Raw genomic sequence first — 19062 nt, forward strand, 5'->3', positions numbered from 1 at the left:
TTCATCAAGATGAAGGAATAAAACATGGTTCATGTAAGAACAGAACTGTTTGGATAGTGAAACAATAAAAGTGACTTTGAGGAATCCCTTGGGACTTGCAGGTCTTGCCAGGTCTTAATTTCCATAAGGAAATTCTGAATTGCCACAGTGAATCCAACTCCCAGAGCGTCCCACTGGCAGCCCCGAAGTCCCGGTGGAGCTCCAGGATGACCCACTCTGCTTTGGCCTGTCCCCTTGTGTCCCTTTCTCTTGGGTGGCTGCAGGACGTTCTCCGTGGGCCCTCAGCTCCCTCAGATCCTCAGCGGCACCAAGTGTGGCTTCACAAGAGCGTGGGGCTGGCTGCTCAGGGCTTGGCAGGAGAAACCGCGCCGCACTCGGGTGAAGCTGGGCTCGTGCAGCCCCCCAGAGGGAATCACTTCACGGATAAAACCCAGGACAGGCTCAGGCTCAGGCTGGGGTGAGGGAGGAGGCAGAGCGGAGCCCCTGGACAGGGGAAGCCCAGGGCAAAGCGGGGCTGAGCCCCAGCCTGGCTGCGGCCAGGGCAGGATCTGGCTCTCAAACCAGGACTCGGGGTGCAGCCCCTGGGGCCTGCTGGCCCCCACCGGCTGGAAGCATTCACTGGCGGTGCTGAGAGCCATGTTAGATCTGAAACCCCTCCCTGGCCCTGCTGGCTCCCCTCGAGTCAGGAGCAAGGCTCCTGGGAGCTCAGGCACAGCCCGGCCTCCCTTGGCGAGGACAAGCACCAGCAGCAGCCTCATGCCTGCCCACCCCAGGATGTGAGGACAACTGGCCAGAATCAACACAGAAACATTCAGTGAGGGCTTTTTTTAAATACATTTATTAACCAATGTTAACACATTAAATGACTCTATATATTGCTAGTCAGAGCAGCTTACAAAATGCCAGAATGCATCATAAACTGGACAGCCACAATGAATAATTACAATGTGCATAGTGGCTAAGCTCAACACTTTAATATAGCTTTATGATTTGCAGAAAAATTAATTTTAAATCATGGTTCCTAAAACAATCAATTGTAATTTTACCTAAAACTTATACAAAACCAGGCCACAATCTTTTTTTTTTGTTTTGTTTTTTTTTTTTTTTCTTTAAAACACACAGTTTTCACGCTGTAGTAACTTGGAAATGTGCAACCGTGTCAACAGAGACAAAAAAGCCAAAGTAACACGAATCTTACTTTCATGCAGCTATCAGTTAAATATTACATATTCTGGAATGATTTTACACCAAAAATATTTCCACAATACTTGCTTTCATAGGGGTGGATCGAAGTTTTGGAACTTGTAAAGTAATCGAACAAGATTGGTTTTTAGTTGTGAAGTGTTTTACAGTCACAACACAGAGGCGACAAAAGTTAATTACACATTTATCAGGCAATAATGCAGCTGTGGTAATACAAGTTACCATCGACTTACTATTTTTTCCAATCAACTTACCACTTAATTTCTGCAACATATTGGGCATTATTTGGCGGTATCTAGTCAATTAACTTATATCACCACTGTAAGCAAAAAAGGTCAGAATTTCGGTGGTAGTTCACAGAAGTCTTAGTTATATTTTTGTCTTTACAATGACCCTGACAAATCCTAGAGAAAACTTTTTAAAAGGCTTTCCTCCTGATTCTTCAGCTTCCATCGTTCCATCATGTAATTGCTTTCAATAAATATCAAAGATCTAAATAAATATTTACAAATTATTCCTCTAACTTCTCAAAAAATAGCTGGATGATTAATGGGCATATGACTCAGTCTAAGACCAATCTTTGAAAGAAACTAAAATGTGGAGACACTTTAAAAGAAAAGCTATTTAAGTAAGCTTTACATCTATTTAAAAAAATTGTCTCTGAACATGGATGCAATTCATATATCTATATATAAAACAAACAAAAAGAAAATCATTTTTCAACTATCGATCCATTCCTATTGGTAATGCTTCTTAATCCAGACATTCCGCAAAATACAGACTTTTTACAAATCACGGCATCTTTAATACAAGAAAATTAACATGCATTATTCTTCATTCTGAGTACAGTGATGGAGCTCATTATTAGGCAATGACCCATTACTACAAACATAACGGCTTCTGTGAAACTTAAGTGCTTTTTCTCCTTTTATTATCAGTTACAATGGACCAGGTGACACCAGATCAGAGGTGGTCAAATGACATTGAATTGGGAGGCTGAAGGGGGGCGCACTAAAGTAATTTGTATGCCTCAAAATTCCAAGTATGAATAAAGGTAGTTGGGTTTTTTGTTTGTCTGCTGTGGTTTTTCTTTTTTTTTTGGCTTTTCTTATTCTTGTTATAAGCACTCATGTTAGAACAAAGACGAAATGTGCAAACTTCAAAATTTAAATATTCATTTTTCTCTAAGATCCAGCTCAGTAAAAGATTACCCCAGTTCCCTGTGATTTTAAACTACAAGATCAAAGCTAATATTTTGTTATAAAAGTTATATATTGAAAAGAAATAATGAAAATAAAACACAGTTGGGAAATATTTAAGAAAAAATATGCAGGACTAGCACCTGCTGTGTCAACCCTGTTCCCTAAATTCAATCATGTACCCACTGGTATAACCAATAGATAATGCCTTTAAACAGTAAAATTAAGCTGAACAAAACCAGCTCAACAAGGTTAAGAAATAAATGTTACATCAAGGTAGTATGCTTCGTTTTTCTGAAACAGTTCTGTACTTCTTACATTCAGAACTAGTTTTTAAATGTTTTTTAAACATGTTAAACTTTTGTTAAACTTGCATCATTTTTTCAGTTTTTAGATCTGCTGTTTTTAAAGATTAAAATCTCTGTAAAACCTAAAAATGTCTTAAAATTTGCTGAAAATGCAACAAATCCTCTAGTTTAAAATTATTTGAAGAAACCTGCTCCAACAGATATTCAATTCATCTTGCCAACAAAATTTTGGAGGAGCATTTTAAACAGAAGACTGAAATAACTGTGCAAAATTTCTTCTAAGAAAAGTGTTTAAAGGCTGGTGCAAAATGGGAAGCAAATTCTAAACAATTTTGGCTTTTTTTTTTGTTTTGTTCTTTTTTTTGGAAACAAAAACCGCTCTGTCTGAGAATAGCAATCATTGGGGTGGTGCTCTAGGGGAGGAGTAGCTCTTTCATCTTTTCCTGCGGCAGGTACGTTTGTGTTCGGCATGCCAGTGCTCCTGCTGACACTTGATGGAGCAGTAGGAAGTGTTCCAGCAGCAGTGGTACATGGCCTCCTCTTCACAGTTGTAGCACTGGGGAGAACAAACGAGATGGGATTACCCCCCTGGCAGGATCCCTCCTTGCCCCTGCACACACCAGCACCTGCAGAGCAAGGCTCCTCTTATTTATGCTCGGGGGCATCCGGGCATTTTTCACACGCGCTGAGTGAAGCAGCAATCTTCAGCAAACCCACACTATGCTTTCCTATTTTCCAGCGTCTGGATTATTGCTTTTCAAAAAACCATCTCTCACTTAAGAAAACTCATCTCTCAGAATGGTGGAGTGACATTTTTCAGGCACACAGCGCAGGAACCATCTTTTACCCCACATTTGTGTAATAGCACCCTGATCTATGTCTTAAAAGCTACAATAAATCAACAGGCGCTGCTGGCACAACAGGCTCTGCACAGCCTTGAAAATCGGTGTTTCTGAGCTTTCTCTATAAAGCCTGACTTGTCCAGAGGTTGCTGGGGAAGATCCTTTTGGTTTAGAAAATCTCAAAAGTCACAACAATAACATCCCGGGAGACAAGAATTATTGGTTTGTTGGAGCCCATCTAGGGTCAGCCTGTAAGAACGCTGCTGTCACCAGGGTTTGCTGACTGGCAGCCAGCACTGCCACCTCCTGAAGGGAAAACCTTGTGCTCCATCAGTGCTACTGAGCAGATCAAAAAAGTGGCTTTTCCTCCAAGCCTTAGCTAAACCCAAGAAGGCCTGTCATGCACAGGTTGGCTACCTGGGCTCTTGCCCTTTGTCCTGCCTGCCAGCACTGCACAAAACTCCTGAAAGAAAGATGCTGCACAGCCTATGATTTATACAGAATTTTTTGGTTCTGGAGAAAGCTGCAGCAAAGATGATTTCTACCCTGGAACACAGAGAACACCCCCAGCTTTCTGACAGCTGGAAGAGCTACTTGGAAAATAATCCTGTGGCCTCTGAGGAACTAAGGAAGGGAACACAACATGCTGGTCAGCACCACGGGTGGCCATGAAGGAGGTCCAGCAGCCCCACAGGCAGTGTGCCCTATCTTTAGGAAGGTTTATGCCCCTTTAAGGCAGTGCTGCAAAAGCATGAACTGTTATTTTGACAAAACTGCATAAAGTAAGGTGGCATTGCTGCTTAAGGTACCATTTATACTTCTGCATCCTGGAGAGTCAGCTTCTAATGGCCTTGAATTTGTCTTTCTGAATCTGGTCTGCTCAAAATCAGGAGGCATCTTTAGGAATCCAGTCTGAAATGCTTATTGCATGATGGGGAACAGGGGGAGAAATATCACACAGTCTGTGCAGGCTGCTATCAAGCCACAGAATAACAAACAATTTACTTTTTATGTCCTGTCTAGCTACAGCATTGCTAATAAAACAGAGAATTACAAAGGAAACAAACCCAACTGCCTCGAAAGAAAAATCACATCAACCCACGCAACTGAAAGACAGATCCAAGAAAGCCAACATTTACATTGGCTAAACTGATAACCATTTATTTACATCAGCAATAAAGGGACTGCCCTAGCTGTGCGAGAAGGGAACCTTTCCATTTTCCTTTCATAATTCAGCTCCTGAGAAGTTTATTTGTAAAAATGTCTGCAAACAAGTGTCCTCTCGAGAGCTGTTTTCCTGGTTTTTCATGTTGCTGGCTGCCCACAAGCCTGTGGGAGCCATTAGGATCATCTGCTGGAAAGGTGCAGGGAACAGCTGTGGCTCTCCATTATGTACAGCATGGGCCTCAGCCCAGAGACCAAATTCACATCTGCTGGCTTGGAGAGATCAAAAAATGCTATGACAGGAGAGGACAACTGATCTGTGGGTCCTGCACTTCCCTTTACATATGCTGGCCATAAGTGTGGGATGTAAAGCTCCACTTACAAAAGGAAAATAGTGTCATCTGTGCTGGTACCAGCACATGTGGCACTGGAGGCAAAATGCCAGCTGGCCTCAGGCCTCCTCTTTTCTTTGTATTTTCCTCTTTCTAAATGTTATCAATCACTTGGGGTTTTGTTTCAGACAGTGCACATCAGACAGTGCTCATTCACTTAAAGACCACCTGTTGCAAGTTAAAATAAATATATGTGTAAATAAATTTGAATGAGAAAAAATGTTAAAAGCTGTCTATGGAAGCAACATATGCACCAATTTAAATAAGTCTTATACACAAATAAAAGAACTTGGAGAAACTAAAACAGAAACATTATCAAGACCAACACTCCAGCCTGAACTTTGGAGGCCATGGAGCTGCATAATCTCATTATTGTTACTGCTGCCTTTACACTTCTTCCTTTTGTTTGCTATTTACTTGAGGTATCTGTATTAAACCAAGTTTTTCTGAAAGTATAAAAATGAAATTGGGCTAAGCCAATTGTGACCAGCCAGAGAAAGAAGAACTGTTATTCTTTAACTGTGCATTAGTCTTCTGCGGGCTGGAAGCACATCTCCTGTCCCTGTACACCACCAGCAAAATGATCCCTTTGTCCCAGCTGGACTTGTTTTTTAGGTATGAGAAAAAGACAAATACAGTGTAAATAATAGCAGCTGTGTTCCCAAGCATAGACATCAGCATTACACAAAACCTGAGGTCTCTGCTCCTAATTAAAAAGCAAAGCCACCAAAACTCATTTAGTATGTGTGTTAATTACATGAGATTTTGGTAAGGAGGTATCATTATAGTAGCAGCATACAAGTGCAGTACTACACACCAGGGACTGTCATTAGTACCACTGAAGGAAGAATCACTGGGGAGTTGTGTAATTGGACCAAGTCCAGCTGCCTGGGGCTCTGTGTTGGCAGGCAGATCCATCAGCTTGAATGCAGAGGTGTTTATCCTGACCCTCCTTCTCCTGCCACATGCAAACCAGTTGCCTGCATGATGCCTTCATTTAGGGTGGTGATTGACAGATAGTTAGAGGCCACAGAAGTAGGCAAGATTGTCAGATACTCTTTCTATCTTTTGATTGTTTTGCTCAGTAGAGAAGCTTTATGCCCTCATTAATAAATTCAGTGATGTGGTACCAGGGCATTTTTTGATTAGTCTGAAGGATATAGTAAAGGCACATTGGAGCAGATAACTCCAGTCAGTCTCTTTTGAAAATTCTACCTTCAAAACCACCAAAAAGCAGCTAGAGCTAAGAGTCCAGCCTCACAATGATGTTATTGTGCCCAAATTACTGCATGTCAGCTGAATGGTGACAATGGTCCACATATGTGCTCTTCACTTCTGACAGAACAGAGCTAGTTTGACATATTTTATAGTGGGCAAAGGCAATTCCATTTCCCTCTCCAGTGCCACAGACGAGCACATGCACACAGCAGCTGGTGACACACTGAACACAGTAACTCGTTCAAGTCAGTCAAAAATAACTTCTCTGGTCTGCAGAGACAGGTAGACAGGGAGGAATTCTCTTATTGATAGAGACCCAAGCACTGCACCATCCTAACACCCACAATAAAACCTCTGTGAGGAACAGAATTGAAGACTCTACAGCAGCTCTGGTATTTGAAGTAATTATTCTCTTTCCAGAAACCAAACTCATAACTGTGATAGTCGGGGACCGACTGCCTCGCCTGAGTATTTTTTCCAGTCTTCTTCAGAGCAGAGTTTTCCCTGCAGGGACCATTGTTTCATGTAAGCACAGGGTCTAATGAGCAGCAAAACAGCCCTTTATAGCAGAAGGCAAACGGGACCGCAGGGGGGTGGCAGGACTGGCTGTCCCTTGGCTCATGCCATCTCCTGGAGGCTCCTGCTCCTTTCCAGCCCCACCAGAGCTACAAATCTGTGCCCACCCCTCTGTGTGTTACAGACAAGTGTCACAGTGCTGTGTAACTTCCTCAGCAATGGCTTTTGCTCCCCTGTTCTGTGAAAGTTAACAAAGAAAGAGCAGAGTTTGTGCGTGTGCCAGGTGCCAGATCCTGAGCAGAGCAGTTTTCACCTGCACTCTGCTCCTGGCAAACAGCACAGTTTATGGATCTTGCAGTGTTTGGCTAGGTGCTGTACAGCCATGTGGGAGGACACACTCCAACCTGAGAAAACACCAGCCACAGTCCAAATAAAACCAGGGAAAAGTTTGTGAACAGTAAGTTAGATGCCTATTTTCACGTTTCTAGAGGGCACACCAACATGGTTTTTGTAGCTGATGCTGCAGATTTGCACTTAAGGACCAAACAAGAGAGGAATACATTTCAGAATGCCGTGTCTTAAATATAAAGGAATATAAAAGGTGTAGAAAAAGCAAGGAGAGGAAAAGGCCAAAAGGATATCACTAACAGCCTTACTAGCGGGGGAATCCAAATTGATGCAGCCAGATATTGTACCCTCTGAGGTCTCAAGATCAAAGGAGTGTTAACATAATGTAAAGCATGTTTATATGGAGTAATACTGCATTTAGAAAAAAATATTTTTGACACTAAGATCTGATTGGACTCGAGAAGATGTTGCTGTTAACACTAACAAATTAAGATGGAAAGTAATCAAAACAACAAGTTTAAATTTGGAGAAGATTTGAAACAGCAATGTGAAGGAAAAAGCCTTAATGCTTAAAGACTAGTGAAAGAGCAGTGCAGTTAAAAGCAAGGAAGAAATCCCCTTCAATTGCCTGCAGGATGCATTATACATTTCCACTTACTCTCTTGTGATAAATTTTTGACACTTACCCACTGCTTCTTCTTGGTCTGGGAAATCAGTTGCTTGTGCTGGCCTGCTAGTTTCTTAATTTCTTCTAAAAATTCTTCTTTGCACTTCTCCTTTACCTGCTTACATTTTCTGTCCATCTCTCCTTGTGCGTTGGCCACAGCTTTGTTTACAGCCTGCCTTTTCTCTTCTTCCATCTCTGTACGCAGCTGCCAAAGACAGTCAGCAAAACAAGTCAAGGGACAGCTACTGGAATTAGAAGTGTCTCATTTATACCTCTACTCTTTAAACCTCTATTACTGATGGAGGTGGAGGTCACCTAATTAGAGATTTCGCCTATTTAAGAAATAAAAATTACTCAATTAGAGATATAACAAAATCAGATTTAATCAAAATAAGAATGTCACTGTATTTCTACTCTGCTAGGCATCTACAATAACAGCTAAGTAAGTTCTATGCATATTTGCATATAAGTTTATAAATTTATTCATTTCTCTTTAAAAAAGATTTTGTTTTTTCCAAATCTACAACTGCACAATGGAAAATACATAACAGAACGTCCCTGTGTTCATTAGGAGATACCTTTTAGTATTCACTGTCTGTGAGGTTCCTCTGCATCTAATCAGGTATCTAAATGTTGAGTGTCTTAATCCTACAGGATTAACACTTGAACTCCCTAGGTTCATTTCACAGTCCTTCATCCAGAAGGAAATTCATCTTATCTTAAGACAGGTACTTAAGTGAGGTCAGACAAATCATCCTCCAAATTGCCCTACTCTCTCTAGCCAAAGGTGACCAGGTCAAGCTTAGACATTGAATTTTAAACAGGTTATTATTAGATAAGAAAATTCAAACAAATTTCAGTGACCCTATCTGATCTTTAGGTCAGAAGATGGACAAAAGAAGAATTATTTATGACTAGCAGTTAAACAATGACATTGTTTAGAATCACACTTAACAATGGAGAGAAAGGCTTTGGAAACAGATACTCATGAATGAACAATTAGTTTCAGTTTTGGATCACAAAATGATTTCACTGGACAAGAATCAAAAAAGCCAGGAGCTGTCTGTTTAAAGTAGGCTTGTTGGTATAGAAATGGTCTAAAAGAGCAATAATGGAGACTATTTTTATGTGGTCTCTTTGGAAAACGTTTTTTATTCATTTTGGTAGGAGTGGTTGTTACAAAAATAGAAAAGAATGTGAAGAAATCCCCAAGATCGCCTCTCCTCAGTCCAGGGTAGGTGGTGTTCAACAAGTGTTACCTTTTCCACTGCCTCTCGCACAACTCTCTCAGTTTCTCTTTTGTGATCAGCTTTCATCCTGTCCTTGAAATCATTAAAGATTTTGGTGTATTTGTCATGGCACATGTTCTGACACACTCCATCATTACTGGTCTGGGTGCTCCGATGCAGCACTTTTGGAGAAGAGGCACTTAACTTCTTGGTCTGAGTTGAGACTGAAACTTTTTCAATGGGCTGAGGCATTGTGGGAATTTCCTGGCTTGAACTTACTGCTTCAGTTTCAGGTTCTGGCTCCTGTAGAGAAAGAACAAACTTGTAAATCAGATATCAAAACAGAGCAAGTCAATCTGTTAACTGACCAGTTCCCCCTGAAGAAAAAATGTTACGTGAGTAATAGCAGTGTAATTAATGTGAAAGGTGTCTGCTGAAGACCTGTAGTGCTAATGGGATGTGGGATCCCTGTGGAAAACCAACTTGAGAGTGGGCAGGCTCTTGGGTCAGGCTTTTCTGACTTCAGCCAGCCTCACCTCCCCAAAAGTATGAAAAACTTTGGAGGCTGTGCTGACTCCTTGGGATTACTAGAGGTTTGCTAGAGATATTTTTCCCCCACAATATTGTTCCTAAAGAGACTGTAGTTGCGTGGCCAAGGCTCCTGCATTGTTTTGGCAAACTCTGGGCTTACTCTGACCCAACAGGCTGCACTGGAGTCTGTGATATTCCACTGACTCCACAGAAGTGCTGCAAAGATTGATCAGTACTTCAAAGGTCCTTTGAAGATGAAAGGCTAATGAGAGGCTACATCTTGCTTCCAATAATATGGAACTAGACTTGGATGACCACAGAAGCTCTGTATAATTACACAATTATCAAGAAAGAAGTCACTGTTACTGTAGTGTACTGTGCTGAATTTAGCTGCCTGTGTTATTACAATGTAACACCAATTGCTCCTGCTCTTTAGAACAGATTGAAGTTATACTCCTGGAAATGTTTATTGCTATTTGAAGTGTCTGAAGACACGAATGATATTTTTTTATTAAAGTTAGATGTTTTAATGCTCATTTAGCAGTGTAGAGACAAAGCCTTGTTCAGGACTGGACTTTGTGCCTGTCTGTGTGATGAGGCACTGCTCACATCATTCAAAAGGCTGTGTATTCCCTTTTGCAATCAATTACTCTCTAAGAGGTCACTGTGATTGACTTCTGGATCACTGATCAGAGCCAAGAAGGCAAATGTTAAGACATAAATATATGAAGCAAATTACAGCATTTGCTTGACAGAAAACACAGTAAGAATGGCGAGACACCTTCCTGTAATCTCCCTATCTTGCGCTCAAACAAAGTTTGTGCCCCAGGGAGCACCGACTGTGTCACTGCCCCCATCCATGACATCCATGGCATGTCACTCCTCCTCCGGCAGGATCAGGTACAATGGGAAGGAAGGCATCTGCCCGGGAATTAGGAGTGGCCATGTCCCTGTTCCAGCCACCACAGAGAGCTCTGCTGCTACAGTACCCGCACCCTCCTCTGCACGGGCATCCCGAGCGCTCGGGCAGGGAGCACTCGGATGCGGCACTCCGGCAGGGAGCACTCGGATGCGGCACTCCGGCAGGGAGCACTCGGATGCGGCACTCCGGCAGGGAGCACTCGGATGCGGCACTCCGGCAGGGAGCACTCGGATGTGCAAATGTTTCTCGGCGCTCCTCGTGCAGCTGGGACGAGGCCGGGAAAAGCCCTCGGCGGCTCGGGAACAGATTTACGGCTCTCTCTGGAAGTGCCCCCTTGTGTACACGCGCAAGAGCGCAGCCCTTGGCTCCCTGATCCCGCAAGCGGGATACACAGGGAAGCCCTGCAGACAAAGTGGGTAAGGTGGCTCATAAACTTAATAGTCTCGATTGCACTTCCTAATTTCTGCTGTTCATGGACTCACTGGTATCCTGAATTTGTTATTAAAGAAGCAGTGTTGTGAGCTGGCTTGCTTTATTCACGATACAGGGTGTTCTCATGATGACACACGTTACTTGCCTGGGGGAGGCACAGTTACACTTGTTAGCAAGGAGTACCAAGCTGTGGGGCTGGAGCTTCCAAGGCTAATACTGTAACATCACTAAAAGGTGACTGAAATTGATGGAGTGTCTATTAAAATTTCAGACTTTTTGTACTTTGCTATCTCTATAAACACAGTAATTGAGGTTACTCACTTCTTTCTTGAGTTCCATACTCTGGTTACGTCGTCCTTTCTTTGCTCTTGGTTCCTGAGTAACCTTCAGCTGTGAACATTAAGAAAAGCATGTTGAATCAACCTAAAAACAAGTTCATGTAAGTGGCTTTCATTGTAACACGACTGATGTGCCTTTTGTTTGTGATTATTTGCAATTATTTAGGGTATCAAATAGAAATGTTAATGAAATGTTCTTAAATGAAAAGTGCACACAATAAACTTTCTACATTATCACTGGTGACTATGAATGCGTGAAGGAACAAAATTAAAGATCAAGTTCTACCATTCAACATGCACTTGCTAAAATACTCTTAATAATTCCTTTCTCCATTGCACACCCAAGTTCAAACATTTGTTTTCTGAGATATTGTGGTATCAGTGACCCATACTTAGAAATCAGTTCTTGTTGCATGCCAGAAAACAGCAGTGATTATAAAGAGAATATAAGTATGTAAATATGGTAAGATATCCAGAGTGGATTATAACTGGAGGGGTATGGAACTTTATGCTTTAGAATAAAAGTCAGTCTCACAGTAGAAACAAGGATGAGATCTAAGTGGATGGTAGATACTGCCTGCTTTTGAAGCATGCAGTACTAGCTAGTCTTAATAACAGGATATTGCAGACTACAGCAGAACAGTGAGTTTGATGGCAACTCCTGTGTTCCTGTATCTGGGAAACCAGTAAAACACGTATAAGCATTAGCCAAGTCAAGGATGAATAGTTGGCATCATAGAGAAAATATGTAAATGGACACTTCAGACCCTGTGACTGACACTTCTGGAAAAAAAGGGAAAATATCAGTTATCTTTTATTTGTGACTATTTTCCTGTTTTACCAAGAGGCTGTTGTATGACAGCACACAAGACTTTAAATAAAGGGGCTACAAAGGCTTAAAACCCCTAAAAACCACTTTGATAAGGAACAACCTCCCACCACAACATAGAGTTTTATAAACTTTTACGTTTTTAGTTCTAGATTGGGTGATAGACCTGTTTGACAAAAAGACAAAGGAAGAGGGTCAAAACACACCAATTTTTTTGAATACAGACTTAGAGGAAGGATAGTGGTTTTAAATGAGAAAAGATGTTGCCAGGAAAGGGCTGCCAAAAATACAGAGAAGCATCCTGCAAACTTTGAAAAGTAGTGAATATATAACACCCTCTTGGACAATGAATGATTAGTAAAGATCAGCTATGATAAGGGAATGTCAATGTGGAAATACAAAGTTTTGGAACTTGGCCATTTGTGCTCTTTGTTAAGACAATGTAATTTTTCTTGTTTTGCAGAATTTTTTTTTATTACTTTAATCAGTTGCTGGTCACGTGGTCCTCAAGTGCAACATTTGCACCTAACTTCAGTTGGACCCGCTGAAAATGTCATGGCTGGTGTTACTTGCGGATCTGAAGGCAGAATGGAGCTCAAAGTGAACATACTCTAGCTGTGAAAAGGCTGAGCAGCCACAGGGCTGTCCCTTGATAGGGCTCCAAGAAGGCAGTGTTGCAGTCCATCTGATATCTGTGACATTTGACTTGAACATTCCTATTTAACTTTAGAAATCTTGATCTGTCTCATCAAGGTACTGTACATGACGAGCGCTTTGAAACTTCACAAAGGTCATCAAAGAAACTGAGGAAAGAGGAAAATCTATATTCTTGCTATTACTGATAGCAAGATGGGGATATAAGGGAGATAGGGAGGCTAAGCCTTTGAACCCTCTTGTCCTCACAAACCTGCAGACAGAGCACAAGGCTAATTAACAGCACATTAATCAAAAACACATTGTCTTTGTACTCCTTAATGAATTGCCCCAATTGATAATATTGTAGCAGCACTCACTTGCTCATTGCTAGTGGAAGAGATACTTGACTCTGCCTCCTCTTCCCCTTTGTCCTCATTCTTTGATTTCCAGAATCTCCCCTCGCGAAGAAAACGCTGGTGCAGTTCCAGTTCATCACAGGCCTTCTTCCATCCCATACTGCGTTTCACGTGCAGCCGGTGGATGTTAACTGTGATGTCTTGAATGTTTTCAGAGGGGATCCAGGCCCTTTTGAATACACAGGACAGGTTCAGAAACATGAAATACAGGTGAAGGATCTCAACCTGAGAAATTGACTTCAAAAGCAGTTTTTCACAATGGCCAATCACTGACAATTCCTTTTTGATTTTTTTTAAACTCAACACATTTGAAAAAAAATGGATTGCATGCTGTTAATTTTTGTTATTATAAATACTCAGTAGCGGTTGGTGCTATGGCTAAAAGTCTCTCTCATTTTTGATGAGTCACAAACCTTCTCCAGCACCATCTCTTACCTGTTCTCTTGCTAAATGCCCTCAGACACAGAAACTTTTTTTTTTCCCCGAAGGTTCCTATGCTAATCCAATTCAGCTCTTGACCTCTTTCCTAAAACTGTCAAGGAATGCACCAACTCATCACCATGAATAGAGACATTTTGTGTCCTGGGCCCTTATCTACCAGGACTGAACTTCTATGGGGACTGCAATGCTCCTTTGGACTGAATTCATGGCAGTGACATGGTTCCAAAGTTACCTTGTCCACTTAAATATGTTCAGAGAATCCTCAGAGAGTTATATAGGCAGGTGTTGTCATTTTGAAAGGTTGTACCAAGGACCAGGCAACACTGGATATTGGATATAGAGTCACTGCCAAGCACATCTGCCTGACAGATTAAATACTCAACAAGTGACATGTTTGTGAAAAGATCCTTGATTCTTGCAATATAAATTTAATTTGAGTAAAGACAAAGAAGAAATGCCAATTTACACCAACCAGGAGTTTGGCCTTTTGTCCAAGCCCAGCACAGTAACTAAGCAATGGCACTGCAGTTAAACATCCTTTGCCTTTTGTATCAGCATGCATTTAAGAAGTTGCAAGCACCTCATCCCACAGGTGCCAGGATACTTCATTAAGTAATTTAAAACTGTGTGAACTTAAAGCCAAAGATAACTAGCAAATTAAACTGTATACATGAACAGATTCAAGGTGAAAACATTCTGTGACTGAGGCACCAGTAAAGATCTTTAAAACTCACTTTATAACTATTAGAAAGTTTTGGTAGTTCATATAAAAAGTGAAAAGATATTATATACTGTGCAAGTTACATGAGAGTAATTTAAATAAACAGTTACTAAAACTGTTACTGAATTGTCTAGGTCCTTTTGGGATGCACCAAAATATACCATCTCCCAACAACCATGAATTACTTTAGAAATGTCTCTTCTCCTCACATTATAGGCATATAAATAAAACAGTAAAATAATCCAAACCAGTACATCCACTGTCACACTGCTACAAATTTCCCAAATGCCGAACAACCAGCTGGAGAGAGAACAAAATCTGATCTCTAAGAGACAAGTTTCCAATGTAAAGAGGGATTCTCTGAAACTGCAAACTGGCTCCCAGCAGGAGGCCTGTCAATGTTCTAGCAGTGAGACACAAACATTTGTGATATATATCATGGTACTAAACCACAAAATTGTAGTGCCTCAGCTCAAATGAGAAATTGCCTGAAGTCAATACTGCTGGTAGAAGGAGTACATTTCTGTCCAATTTTCACCTTGGCCTATATTAGGAGACTGCTACACATTGGAAAAAACAGCTGAAGTTCACTTACTGTCTTTAATTAAAATGGCATTAAGGAACATCCTTCTAGCAACTGTGGAAAGAGAACCTCTAAGCCACTGAATCTGGACACTTCAGATGTGTTAGACTGAAATTTAAATCTTCTGAAACAATTATGGCAAAGTATTCAGTATTTCTAACGTTGGCAACAAGCTAAGCCAGGATTTACAACATGGCAGATGAGATAAATTCTTTTAATATTGTTGTAAAAAGCAGCACATGGAATTAATAAATTACCTTTGGTGGTGATGGCCAAAAAAGCGAACATCAACTTGATTGTCCTCTTTCTGCATGACTTTGGCTGGCCAAAACCCAAAGCCTTTCATTTTGGCCCAAACCAACTCATGATTAGGTATCTGGAAAAAAAAGTTGTATTTATTAGTGGATATGAAATATTATATTGCTATCTCCCACAAATATTCTGCTGTGATACTATGCTAGTACCTTAAAAGTATGGTTACTGTTTGTGTCAAGTGCTATTTTCATTTTTATCTTCTTACATTTCCTTGTTAGATGGATTGCTTGGATCAACTTAAAAAAAACCCCAAAACTGCAAAGTCTGAAAAGGGTGTAACTGTCTATTAAAAACAGAGATCTTAAGCAGCCTAAAAATTAACTTGTCTTTCTGGTTTTATTTAGGAGCAAAGTTTTAGTTCTGTAAGCTCCTTATTTTCTTGTGAAACTGTTGTAACTGGCTGATACCCAAGTTTTATAACCTACATTGTTACAGCTTTGAACTTCAATCAACACTTCACTTGTGTAAAATACCCTGGCTTACAGAGTCTTAGCCATGCTTTTGAAACAAGCCCTCTGAAATGGAATATTCAATGCATTAATGACACCAAAACTGCAGGCTTTCATACAGAAAGGTAAACAAATAAAATCTGTGTCAGCAACATACACAAGGGTAGCAGAACCAATTGTCAGGTCGCGCATTCGACAAATAGAAACAGTTCTTGCAAAGCTGCAGTTCATCCAGCTGAAAAACAAAAAAAATGATAAATAAGCAAAAAAAAAATCCTATTTATGTGATTTCAGTAGTGTCCTTCTCCCTTAAGTAGTAAAATTTTTCAGCCCTGCTTGCTAATTTGGTGGAGCTCTGCCCATGCAAACTAAAGGTGTGAAACTGAGGTGGGCTGTGAGAGGCTGAAAGACAACCTGAAGAAACATTATTCATGTTTCAGAAAACCCAGGCAGAGGGAGAAGACTAACTGACATATTAATGATCTATTATAGATGAAATGCAAAGAACAGTTCTTAAAATTCATCAAATATTTAAAGTACATTGTGAAAAAAGTAATTCAACTGTACAAAAGGAGAAAGTGTGCCAGCTCCTCAGCTGTATTTTTTGGTCTCCCCTGAATATGGAGAAATGTTTTGATGACAATTACAGAATTTAGTAGAAATCTCACCTCAGATTCCATTTATATTAGTAAGTACAATCATTTCTAGTCCAAATCTGTATTGCTCGATTATTTTTAAAACTAAAATTTGAATATCAGTGTTTTTAAAATTATCATCTAGTTGCAAAAAGAAACCCCAAAAAACCAACAAAACCCCAACAACAATACTCAATCAACCAACAATAAAAACCTAAAGAAAAAGTAAAAATAATTCTGAATCAGCTGCTAGAGGAAATTTATAATTTCCTGCTGTCTGGAGGAAATTTATAATTCAATTTCACACACTTTTTATTTTGTAATATGAAGAATAATTTCTTAGGTTTTGAAATGAAAATGAAGCATCTCAGTTACATCTTGGTTACTTGGTAGTACTTACTTCATGGCAGGTGTCTTTGTAAAGCATCCTTGCTATATCAGCTTGTTCACTGTCCGCTATAAATTAAAAATAGATGGTGTAAACAATCACAGTATGATCACAGTGCTTACGAAGATTTGCAGCTCTCATTGCTGTGACTTTCATGCTATAACTGTCATGCTTAAGAGGAAAAAACATCATTTAATCGCTTGAACAGCCTTTCCATTTAAAATTTTCTAAGAATCAGTTCAAATATTTTTCCTGTGTCGTATTTATATGCCACAATACTGCTTTTACACTGAACAATGCAAGTACATATCTGAGGAGGAGCAGCAGCAGGGAGACACAGTTGCTCTTAGTATGGGTTCAGTTCCTTTCTCTGCTTGTGTCTTAATGTCACACTGCAGCTGTCCTAAAACCTCTCCTCTCTCCTCTCTGCTCTGTGCTCTGAGTGCTGCTTCACAGACTGTTTATCACTGAGTCTCCCTGTATTCCTCTCTTGGCATATTCACATCTCTCCCCACCTGCCACACTGTGAATCTCCTGGGGCTGCAAACAGACTGGTGCCACCCAGTCCCCCTGCTGGGGGCCACGTCTGCAATGGAGAGGCACATCCTTCCTGAGATGGTGGCTCTGGAAAACAGGACCTGGCTACAGCTTCTGGACATGGTGGTGCTGTTTTTTGCCTTCCAATCAGTCACTCATTACCTTCCCAGTGTCTGGCAGCTTCTCTGACGGCTGTACCTCCCCACTGCACCAGCAGCACACTCCTGGTGTGGATGACACTACATTTGCTGTCACAATATGGCAGATATTGCCCAAAACAAGTAAAAGAAATATGTCTACAGTACATGTTCCTGCTGACACAGCACAGAAAACCCTACCCTACCCTAGGATAACATATGTATATTGGCAAAAATCTGCAGTATAGACTGACTTAGGACTTTGCTGAAGAAGAAGTAGGATGGAAAAAGTATAATTCTCACTAAGAGGTTTAGTCAGGGAGGATGAAAATAGTTCTGTAGTAGATGGGCCAGAAAAGACCCTAAAAAGTCCTTTGCGCTTTGATTTTTAAGGGCTTTCAAATTATCTCATTCACACTTAAGACTAATTAATACCAAATTCATCCTGGACTTGTGAGTTTCCTACAAATAAAGAAAAATCAAACAAGGCAAGCAGTAAATGTAGTATTTTACCTCCATAGAAAATCACTGTGTTGTGTAGAAGCAGTTGAGCATCTGCTTTGAACTCCTCGTAACTCCTGTACTTTCCTTCATTTACTTTCTACACAAAAGAAAACACAAGGCTGTGAGAAAACTCTTCAAAGTGCTCTACCTGCTTTATGCAGAGAAGCTTTTCACAGAAGTCTGCATTATGCAACACAGATCAGACACTGCTTTTCCTGCATACAAAAGAATACTTACAACTCTTTGGTTTGTTAGTACTGCCCTTTATACAATGCCCAGAAGTAAAATAGATCCATTAATACTTGACCAAGTTTAAAAAAGGTTCTCCTGGTTGTAACAAGGTGAAGCTGCAGTAGCTGCAGCATAAGGTGTGGCCCAGAACATTTGTTCAAACTGAAATATGTTCCCTGAGGTGAACATTTTGTACCTTAAAATATCAGCTAGTTTCAAATCAATGTTGACTGCCTTTCAGGACTGAGCTTCCAGGATCTTCACTTGATAGTCTGTGTTATCTGATGAAAGCTGATTGTCCCAGTCTTCCAGCCTCATAAAAAATGCCTACATGGAGCCATGCAATTCATTTTCTTAGTATGGCTTTGTCCAATGGGGAATGCAGCATTTTCAGCTGTGCTCTCTCAAGAACATCTCTGACAATTCCAATCATCAAACAAAACAACATCAGCTTGTAGAATGCTATCAGAGCCAAAAGACCATCTATGGAAGCAGGAGAAGTTGACAGAGTGAAAGAAAGGCCTGACCTATTTTCAGGCTCAACCAGTGTTGCCAGCACTTCTAGACAGGCAGCAGTGCTGGTCTCCAATACTGTCAGTGAAGCTATTGTTTATTTCTGCATTTTAATAATAAAACAAAGGCTCTTCACATCTGTACTTGTAAAGGGCAAGATATACCACAGCACTGCCTAGCAATCCAGTTGTAGGAATGAGTAAAGATGAATATGCTGTTTATTATGGTCATGTGCAGTTGATTCATCTGAGTCATGATCAGACCTTTGGCTCAGAAAAAAAGGACAATATATTTATTAGTACTTTATTTTTGGAACAATTAATGCAAAACAGATGTTTTGGGAGAGTCTGGTTTTTCATGATCAACAAAATGATTGGTTCTTTATGAATCATTTTGATGTTTATAAAGCTGACACCCA

General features: G+C 40.6%; 1 protein-coding gene across 6 annotated transcripts in view; it reads right to left on the minus strand.

Annotated features, from left to right (window-relative positions):
• Positions 1-815: 815 nt before the first annotated feature.
• Positions 816-19062, minus strand: part of ZMYND11 (zinc finger MYND-type containing 11) — a 105109-nt gene continuing 86862 nt past the window's right edge. For all 6 annotated transcript variants that reach the window (XM_068174197.1, XM_068174245.1, XM_068174232.1 and 3 more), the window contains 9 exons: positions 17910-17997; positions 16735-16790; positions 15857-15934; positions 15193-15311; positions 13152-13359; positions 11293-11361; positions 9117-9389; positions 7877-8062; positions 816-3266 (listed from right to left, as the gene is read on the minus strand). In XM_068174197.1, coding sequence (XP_068030298.1) covers positions 3144-3266; positions 7877-8062; positions 9117-9389; positions 11293-11361; positions 13152-13359; positions 15193-15311; positions 15857-15934; positions 16735-16790; positions 17910-17997 — 1200 coding nt within the window. In that variant the 3' untranslated portion in view covers positions 816-3143. The remainder of the gene's footprint in view (positions 3267-7876; positions 8063-9116; positions 9390-11292; positions 11362-13151; positions 13360-15192; positions 15312-15856; positions 15935-16734; positions 16791-17909; positions 17998-19062) is intronic.

Source organism: Anomalospiza imberbis, chromosome 1 (genome assembly GCF_031753505.1).
Source record: "Anomalospiza imberbis isolate Cuckoo-Finch-1a 21T00152 chromosome 1, ASM3175350v1, whole genome shotgun sequence".
NCBI classification, from domain to species: Eukaryota; Metazoa; Chordata; class Aves; order Passeriformes; family Viduidae; genus Anomalospiza; species Anomalospiza imberbis.